This window comes from Scyliorhinus torazame, chromosome 10 (genome assembly GCF_047496885.1).
Source record: "Scyliorhinus torazame isolate Kashiwa2021f chromosome 10, sScyTor2.1, whole genome shotgun sequence".
NCBI classification, from domain to species: domain Eukaryota; kingdom Metazoa; phylum Chordata; class Chondrichthyes; order Carcharhiniformes; family Scyliorhinidae; genus Scyliorhinus; species Scyliorhinus torazame.
The window spans coordinates 84,780,504-84,790,552 of NC_092716.1; the positions used below are offsets into that span (position 1 = coordinate 84,780,504).

At 51.0% G+C, this 10,049-nt stretch overlaps 1 protein-coding gene across 1 annotated transcript; it reads left to right on the top strand.

Moving 5' to 3' along the window:
- Positions 1 to 8,932: 8,932 nt before the first annotated feature.
- Positions 8,933 to 9,823, top strand: nop10 (NOP10 ribonucleoprotein homolog (yeast)). The gene has a single exon (XM_072518339.1). The coding sequence runs from the start codon at positions 9,036 to 9,038 to the stop codon at positions 9,228 to 9,230; it is 195 nt and encodes a 64-aa protein (XP_072374440.1). The 5' UTR covers positions 8,933 to 9,035; the 3' UTR covers positions 9,231 to 9,823.
- The last annotated feature ends 226 nt before the right edge of the window (positions 9,824 to 10,049 follow it).

The following is a 10,049-nucleotide window of genomic DNA, read 5'->3' on the forward strand; positions in this document are numbered from 1 at the left end:
TGGATGCTCGCAATGAATGTAGGGAACTATGTTAGGAAAGCAAGCAGGCACAGAGCCTGTATGCGTATTGGGAAGGCAGCTCCCAAACGGGACTGAAACTGTAGGTCAATTAACATATTGATGGCCCATCTCTGGGAACAAAGGAAAGACACTCAAGCAACCGATACAGCTCCAGACATCCCGGCGCCTGTTCCCCAAACCGAAAGCACAAACAAAGCAAGGCCAACGGCCACCTAAGACACGCCCAGCCATCAGAGCACCCACCCCTTTATTGGTCAAGATCAATACCAGTGATCAAGATACGGCCCAATTAATTGGGGCAAGTTCAAGGCCCACCCAAAGGCGCGCGAAGCCCCTCCGGGTATAAGAAGAAACCCCCGCGAATCGCTCTCTTGGATTTGGCTCTCAAAGCGGAGAGACCCGTCCACCAGCTGCACCAGAAGTAAGTAAGTCCAAGGTCAACGCTCGCTACCAGACGGACGACCTTACCTGTTCTCCTGTACCACTTCGAACCCAGCAACCTCAGATCCGAACAACGGCCATTGTTCCTCTGACTGAGTGGGCGCCCGAAGCTAAGTATAGGCGTTAGCGTTAGAGATAGTTTAGTTTGTAGTACTTTGTGCATGAATAGGTATTACTGTGTGTGTAAATAAATAGTATTGACTTTGAACTAACTGGTGTATTGGCTCTTTGATCAGTATTCGGGTTTGAACCTTGTGGCGGTATCGAGAGATACCTGGCGACTCTAAAGCAAACATAATTAGGATTAAGGAAGGCGACCATATTGACCGCCATATTTAGAACCAGAGAAACAGAGCAACACTCGACTTTCAGTGCCATCTCCAAAGCCTTACCTTAAGGTTCGGTGGACCCTTGCCCCCCCCTCACCATCTGTAGCCTCGCGACCCTTAAGGTCGCCCCACCCTCGCTCTTCGCCAACCTCACCCCAGACTGTAAGCCCGTTGCTACTAGGAGCAGACGATCCAGTGCCCGGGACAGGGTCTTTATCAGGTCGGAGGTCCAGCGACTCCTACAAGAGGGGATCATTGAGGCTAGCACGAGCCCCTGGAGAGCCCAAGTGGTGGTGGTCAAGACTGGGGAGAAGAACTGGATGGTCATCGACTAGTCAGACCATCAACCGGTACACGCAGCTCGATGTGTACCCCCTCCCCTGCATATCTGACATGGTCAATCAGATTGCGCAGTATCGAGTCTTCTCCACAGTTGACTTAAAGTCCGCGTACCACCAGCTCCCTATCCGCCTGGAGGACCGCCAATACACTGCCTTCGAGACAGATGGCCGCCTCTACCACTTCCTCAGGGTTCCCTTCGGCATTACCAATGGGGTCTCGGTCTTCCAACGAGAAATGGACCGAATGGTTGACCAGTACGGGCTGCAGGCCACATTCCCATACTTAGATAATGTCACCATCTGCAGCCATGACCAGCAGGACCATGACGAAAACCTCCGCCACTTCCTCCACACTGCTAAACTCCTGAACCTCACCTATATTAAGGAAAAATCCATTTTCCGCACAACCCGCCAAGCCATCCTTGGCTACGTTGTGGAAAACGGAGTACTAGGGCCCGACCCCGACCATATGCGCCCCCTCCTGGAACTCCCCTCCCCCACTGCCCCAGGGCCCTGAAGAGATGCCTGGGGTTCTTCTCTTACTATGCCCAGTGGGTCCCCAATTATGCGGACAAGGCCCCTCCACTTATTAAATCCACCATTTTTCCCCTGACGGCTGAGGCCCACCTGGCCTTCAACTGCATCAAGGCAGATATTGCCAAAGCCACGATGCACGCTGTAGACGAGTCTATTTCATTCCTGGTGGAAAGTGATGCGTCGGACTTTGCTCTGGCTGCTACCCTCAACCAGGCGGGCAGGCCCGTGGCTTTCTTCTCCCGTACCCTCCATGCCTCCGAAATTCAACACTCCTCCGTCGAAAAGGAAGCCCAAGCCATTGTAGAAGCTGTGCGACATCGGAGGCATTACCCGGCTGGCAGGCGATTCACTCCCCTCCTGACCAACGGTCGGTTGCCTTCATGTTTAACAATATACAGCAGGGCAAAATCAAGAACGACAAGATTCTGAGGTGGAGGAGCGAGCTCTCCACCGACAACTACGATATCTTTTATCGACCTGGGAAGCTCAATGAGCCCCCAGATGCCCTATCCCGAGGTACATGTGCCAGCGCACAAGTAGACCGACTCCGGGCCCTCCACAATTACCTCTGTCACTAGGGGATCACCCGTTTTTTCCACTTTATCAAGGCTCGCAACCATCGAGGAGGTCAGGACCGTGACCAGGGACTGCCAGGTCTGCGCGGAGTGCAAACCGCACTTCTATCGGCCAGAGCACATCTGGTAAAGGCCTCTCGCCCCTTTGAGCGCCTCAGCATCGATTTCAAATGTCCCCTCCCCTCCACTGACCGTAAGGTGTACTTCCTCAACATTGTTGACGAATACTCAAGATTTCCCTTTGCTATGCCCTGCTCTGACATGACCTCTGCCACCGTCATCAAGGCCCTGCACCGTCTTTTCACCTTGTTCGGGTTCCCCACCTACATCCATAGCGATTGGGGTTCCTCCTTCATGAGCAACGAGTTGCGTCAGTTCCTGCTCAGCAAGGGCATCCAGCAGGACGACCAGCTACAACCCCCGGGGCAACGGACAGGTGGAGAGGGAGAATGCGATGGTCTGGAAGGCCGTCCTCCTGGCCCTACGGTCTAGAGGTCTCCCAGTCCCTCGCTGACAGGAGGTCCTCTCCGATGCGCTCCACTCCATCCGGTGGCTCCTGTGCACTGCCACCAACGAGACCCCTCACGAGCGTATGTTTGCCTTCCCCAGGAAGTCCACCTCCGGGGTCTCGCTCCCTTCCTGGCTGACAGTCCCAGAGCCCGTCCACCTCCGGAAGCATGCGAGTAGCCATTAAGCAGATCCCCTCATCGAGAAGGTCATGCTCCTCCATGCCAATCCACAATATGCCTACGTGGCACATCATGACGGGCGACAGGACACAGTCTCCCTCTGGGATTTGGCACCTACAGGTTCCCCAGCGACCATCACCACCGCCCCCCGATCCTACACCATCTCCCTCCACCACTACCCAGCTACTTCAAGGTCTCGCACCCGCAGGTCCACCGGCGGCCATCATCACCACCCCCGCCCTCCTCTCCACCGACTCAACTACTGGGTGAAGAAGAGGACGACATGCTCCCGGACGCGCAGGTCTCGACACCGGTGCCCACACCACAGCCGGGACTGAGGCGATCACAGCGGAAAGAATAGAATAGAATATAATTTACAGTGCAGAAGGAGGCCATTCGGCCCCTCGAGTCTGCACCGGCTCTTGGAAAGAGCACCCTACCCAAGGTCAACGCCTTCACCCTATCCCCATAACCCAGTAACTCCACCCAACACTAAGGGCAATTTTGGACACTAAGGGCAATTTATCATGGCCAATCCACCTAACCCGCACATCTTTGGACTGTGGGAGGAAACCGGAATACCCGGAGGAAACCCACGCACACACGGGGAGGATGTGCAGACTCCGCACAGACAGTGACCCAAGCCGGAATCGAACCTGGGACCCTGGAGCTGTGAAGCAATTGTGCTATCCACAATGCTACCGTGCTGCCCCTCAAGGCCCCCGACAGACTTGATCTTTAAGTCCACTTAACCCCCACTGGACTCTTTTTAACAGGGGGTGAATGTGGTAAGCCACTGTATTGTATTGTACTGTTACATGCCTGGGCTTGTCCCTGCTGGGTCCGAACCACTGTAGTATATTATCTGTGTATTGTGGTAAACTGCCACTGTATTATATGCAATGTGGTAAACTACTGCCTGCTGGCTCCGCCTTCCCCGGGCTCGGTATAAAGGTGGCTAGGCTCCGCCGCTGCCCCAGTTCGGGATCCGAGGCCAGGAGGCTTTCTGTTTCGTTTATTAAAGCCTCAGTTATGTTCACCAATCGTCGTGTGTTCATTGATGGCATATCACTGACTGTCATGTCGCTTGCCGGGGCCTTCTGCCAGGGCCGGGGGGTTGGCCAAGCATTGCGCAGGTCAAGGAGACACAGCCTGAGTGAGTGAGACACAGACAGAGTGAGAATTTGGTAATTTGGTGCAGTGAGGTAACCAGGAAAGGTAAGTGGTTAATCTAATTTTACTGTTTTTCAGTTAAAAGTGCAGTGTAGATTAGTGTCTGATTGGCTGAAGCTGCCCCCACCCTAATTGCTGAGAGGCAGTTATCTGGCAGTCACCTGAGGCCTGTTAAGGGGCGCAAAGGTACACATTGTATTCTTCTCTTTGAAGTTTTAGTGTGAGTCATTCTAAAGTCTGTATAAAAGACAGACAGAAAGCGCACTTAGTAAGCATTGCGCTGGTCAAGGAGACACAGCCTGAGTGAGTGAGACACAGACAGAGTGAGAATTTGGTAATTTGGTGCAGTGAGGTAACCAGGAAAGGTAAGTGGTTAATCTAATTTTGCTGTTTTTCAGTTAAAAGTGCAGTGTAGATTAGTGTCTGATTGGCTGAAGCTGCTCCCACCCTAATTGCTGAGAGGCAGTTATCTGGCAGTCACCTGAGGCCTGTTAAGGGGCGCAAAGGTACACATTGTATTCTTCTCTTTGAAGTTTTAGTGTGAGTCATCCTAAAGTCTGTATAAAAGACAGACAGAAAGCGCACTTAGTAAGCATTGCGCTGGTCAAGGAGACACAGCCTGAGTGAGTGAGACACAGACAGAGTGAGAATTTGGTAATTTGGTGCAGTGAGGTAATTCGGTGAAGAGTGGGAGAAGGTGCTTTTTCCCGATTGTTTTGTTCTCTCTCTTTCTTCGTGCCTAATTTTGGGAGCCGTTCGGAGGAGGAGCAGTCTCTGTGAGTATAAAAAACCTAACAGTAACTTCCTGTTTTCCATTTTTTCCCCCCAAAAGTGACGTCAGAGGGAAGCTGTGATCTGATTGGTTGATAGCAAATCTGCCCCAAATTTAAAAATAAAACACAGCTAAACTCTTAAACTTAAATTAAACTAATTAATTAATTAGTGATGGCTGGTCAGGTGATGTGCTTGAGCTGCTTGATGTGGGAGCTGGCAGATCCCATTGCGAGCTGCAGCGACCACATCTGCAGTAAGTGTTGGCTGCTCGAAGAGCTCCGGCTCAGAGTTGATGAGCTGGAGTCTGAGCTTCAAACACTGAGGCACATCCGGGAGGGGGAGACTTACCTGGACACTGTGTTTCAGGAGGCAGTCACACCTGTCAAAGTAGTTTAAATCCTGCCAGTGGCCAGGGACAGCAGGGTGTGACTGCAAGTCAGGCAGATAAAGGAAACCAGCAGTCAGGAACTCAGGAGCCTCAGCCCTTGACCCTGTCCAACAGGTATGAGGCACTTGCTCCCTGTGTGGATGGCGAACAGGGCTGCAGGAAGGATGAGTCAGCTGACCAAGGCACTATGGTTCAGCAGGCCATTCAAGGGGAGTAAATAGGCAAGTTGTAGTTGTTGGGGATTCTATTATCAGGGGGATAGATAGTATCCTTTGTGAGCAGGATAAAGAGTCCCGCATGGTATGTTGCCTGCCCGGTGCTAGGGTGCGGGACATCGCTGACCGTCTTGAAAGGATACTGGAGAGGGAGGGGGAGGATCGAGTTGTTGTGGTCCATGTCGGTACCAACAACATAGGCAAGTCTAGAAAAGAGGACCTGTTTAGAGATTATAAAGAGCTAGGATTCAAATTAAAAAACAGGTCCTCAAGGGTCATAATCTCCGGATTACTGCCCGAGCCACGTGCAAATTGTCATAGGGAGGCAAGAATAAGGGAAGTTAACACGTGGCTGAAAGAGTGGTGTGGGAAAGAGGGGTTCCTTTTCATGGGACACTGGCATCAGTTTTGGGACAGGGGGGACCTATACCGTTGGGATGGTCTCCACCTGAACCGAGCTGGGACCAGTGTTCTGGCGAAAAGAGTAAATAGGGTGGTCAATAGGACTTTAAACTAGAGATTTGGGGGGAAGGGAAAGTCAGGGAACCAAGAGGTGAAGTAATCAGTGGGAAGCGTAGCTGCTTGGGAATACAAAAAAGCACAAAAAGACAAAACTCAGGAGAGGTTACGATAGTCCCCATCCCACAAAATATGACACAGTGAGAAAGGCTCAGTAAACCAAGGTCCACCACACTAAGAAAACAAAAAGGGACGGTCAATAGAGAATTAAAGGTGCTATATTTAAATGTGCGCAGTGTACGGAACAAGGTAGGTGAGCTTGTGGCCCAGATTGTGACTGGCAGGTATGATGTGGTAGGCATCACAGAGACGTGGTTGCAGGGGGTTCAGGACTGGCATTTAAACATCCAGGGATTCACAACCTATCGAAAAGACAGAGAGGTGGGCAGAGGGGGCGGGTTGCCTTGTTAATTAGGAATGAAATTAAATCAATAGCACTAAACGACATAGGGTCAGATGATGTGGAGTCTGTGTGGGTAGAGTTGAGGAACCACAAAGGCAAAAAAAACATAATGGGAGTTATGTAAGGCCTCCTAACAGTGGTCAGGACCGGGGGCACAAAATGCACCACGAAATAGAAAGTGCATGTCAGAAAGGCAAGGTCACAGTGATCATGGGGGACTTTAATATGCAGGTGGACTGGGTAAATAATGCTGCCAGTGGACCCAAGGAAAGGGAATTCATTTAATGTTTACAGGAGGGCTTTTTGGAACAGCTTGTGATGGAGCCCACCAGGGAACAGGCCATTCTGGACTTAGTGTTATGTAATGAGCCAGACTTGATTAAAGATCTTAAAGTAAGGGAACACTTAGGAGGCAGTGATCATAATATGGTAGAATTCAATCTCCAATTTGAAAGAAAGAAGGTAGAATCAGATGTAAAGGTGTGACAGTTAAATAAAGGTAACTGCAGGGGCATGAGGGAGGAACTGACGAAAATCGACTGGGAGCAGAGCCTAGTGGGAAAGACAGTAGAACAGCAATGGCAGGAGTTTCTGGGAGTAATTGAGGACACAGTACAGAGGTTCATCCCAAAGAAAAGAAAGGTTATCAGAGGGGGGATTAGGCAGCCATGGCTGACAAAGGAAGTTAGGGAATGCATCAAAGCAAAAGAGAAAGCCTATAATGTGGCAAAGAGTAGTGGGAAGTCAGAAGATTGGGAAGGCTACAAAAACAGAGGATAAGAAAGAGAGAAATAAGGAAAGAGAGGATCAATTATGAAGGTAGGCTAGCCAGTAACATTAGGAATGAGAGTAAAAGGTTCTTTAAATACATTAAAAACAAACGGGAGACAAAAGTTGACATTGGGCCGCTCCAAAATGACGCTGGTAATCTAGTGATGGGAGACAAGGAAATAGCTGAGGAACTGAATAAGTACTTTGCGTCAGTCTTCACAGTAGAAGACATGAGTAATATCCCAACAATTCCGGAGAGTCAGGGGGCAGAGTTGAATATGGTAGCCATCACAAAGGAGAAAGTGCTAGAGAAACTAAGAGGTCTAAAAATTGATAAATCTCCGGGCCCAGATGGGCTACATCCTAGAGTTCTAAAGGAGATAGCTGAAGAAATAGTGGAGGCGTTAGTTATGAACTTTCAAAAGTCACTGGAGTCAGGGAAAGTCCTGGAGGATTGGAAAATCGCTGTTGTAACCCCCCTGTTCAAGAAGGGAACAAGGAAGATGGAAAATTATAGGCCAATTAGCCTAACCTCGGTTGTTCGCAAGATTCTAGAATCCATTGTTAAAGATGAGATTTCTAAATTCTTGGAAGTGCAGGGTCGGATTAGGACAAGTCAGCATGGATTTAGTAAGGGGAGGTCGTGCCTGACAAACCTGTGAGAGTTCTTTGAAGAGATAACAAATAGGTTAGACCAAGGAGAGCCAATGGATGTTATCTATCTTGACTTCCAAAAGGCCTTTGATAAGGTGCCTCACGGGAGACTGCTGAGTAAAATAAGGGACTGCTGAGATGGGCCGAATGGCCTTACTTCCGCTCCTATGTCTTATGGTCTTAAGGCAGGCATGCAGCTGCGCATGCCACAGGTTGCATGGGTCTCCCACCCAGGGCAACCTCCTAGATGCCCTCTGGCCGCAACCGACCCATCAGTGGGATGGACGTGCTCCAGCGCAACCAGTGGCATCTTGTTGGCTGGGATGAGTGTGTGTGGGGGGTGAAGTGTGCATATGTGGCTGCAGCTTGTCAGCCTCTTGAGTGTCAATCACTGGCAAATCCTGCCCCGTTTCTCATTGGAATCGACTGTGTTCCACGTTGGTGCTGGTGTTAGCGCCTTTAGTCGCTGAATCGGTCCAGGTGCGGTCCCAGTTTTCCTGTTGTGGAAGTCCATGTATCGTGCACCGACCGGCGTCAACGTCTCAGCAACAGAGAATTCCACCACATACCTTCACAAACTGAATTTATTTAAAAATTTGGAAGAACATTGCATTATTTGGACATTTGGATTTTTTTTTAAAGGTCATAAGTTAAGTGTGGCCTGTCAACAAGCACGCCTTTTATCGGGAATCACAAGATTTCAACGATCTGATCAGCATGACCCTTGAAAAGGGAATGGATTATCGGCCTCCGTCGGTTCCGCACCGGTACCCGGCCCGATCCCCCGCCTCTCCGAGCGGCCCGGCAATTGCTCACTAATCGCCGCCGATACCTCCCTCCATTGGCGGACCAACCGCCACCGGCGCGAGCCACACTGTCGCGCGGGGGCGGCCCCAGCGCGCAGGTGCCCGGCTCAGCACTGCCGGCATGGCGGGGAGGCGGGGCAGATAACCGCGCAGGCGCAGGGTCCGGCATTGCGTCACTGCCTGCCCACCGCGCAGGTGCTAGTCCCGGCACTCCCCCACTGCGCAGGCGCCGGATTGGGGCGGGGCGGGGCTGGACAGGACCTGACCACCCACCGGACGTGGCGTTCAGGACCGGAAGAGTGTCACCCGGAAGTGTCCCACTCTCAGCCACTGCCGACCACGTGGAGCAGCAGCATCTGGATCACCTGGAGCAGCAACTCAGCCCAGCTCAACGAAGTCATGTTCCTGCAGGTTTACCTGGACAGTAATGGGGACAGGGTTTACACCCTAAAGAAGTTGGATCCGATGGGACGTTCCACTTCCAGCGCGCACCCTGCCCGCTTCTCTCCGGACGACAAGTATTCCCGACACCGTGTGACCATCAAGAAACGCTTCAACCTGCTAATGACCCAGCAGCCGCCACCTATCCTGTGAGCCGAGACTCGAGAGTCTGCCGGACGCCCTCGGCGATGCGCTCCGCGCGGCCGTCATTCTATCACTCCGACTCCAGGCTGCCAACCCGGGGGACTCCAATCCAGGGAGAGAGGAAGAGGCTCGGTTTCTCTCAGTGCTTCGTGTTTTATAAATTTTTTAAAAAGGAAAACCGGTTTGAACTACAATTAATTTAATCATGGGGGGGGGGGGGGGGGTTGGTTTAAAGTCAAAGGCCTCTGGCGGTGTCCTGGAAATTACCTAACATGAACAAACTTAAGCTTTGAACCTATTGATTTTGAATTCAGTTTTGGGAATCATCCATGAAGGAAGGCTGCCCAAAATTTCTCCCTGCCTTGCCTGAAATTGTGTGGTTAAAAACTTGCAGCCAGAGAATCCTCACCTGAATATAACTTGTCTGCATTTGGAACCTGCAAAACTGAGACCGGAATAATCGCTCCAGCTCTATATTCTCCGCTATACCAAAACTCCATTGGTGAAAACCTGTAGACATCTCCTGGGATGAGGGCGCTCCCGATTGACGGTGTTGAATCCTTACAGACTTTATACTTTATTTAATAAAACCTATTCTCCAACGCCCATCTCTGCAATCTGTTCTTTGTTTGTTTGTGCTCAGTATTTTAAAGAAACGATACATGGTTGTACTTCCAGAGTATAGTTGTGTGTATGCGCAGTGTTGCAGCTGTGGGATGGTTCAGGGGAGCTTCACAAGATGAGGGTTGCTGGGGGAGGAGTGTAGAGGGGTCAGCAGGCAGGGCATGCCAACCCCTTTCTGACATGCAGTCCCTCAATCGCTGAGGG

Bases quoted from the DNA above. Each gene is read 5' to 3' on its own strand.
- nop10 (XM_072518339.1), top strand. From the start codon at position 9,036: ATGTTCCTGCAGGTTTACCTGGACAGTAATGGGGACAGGGTTTACACC.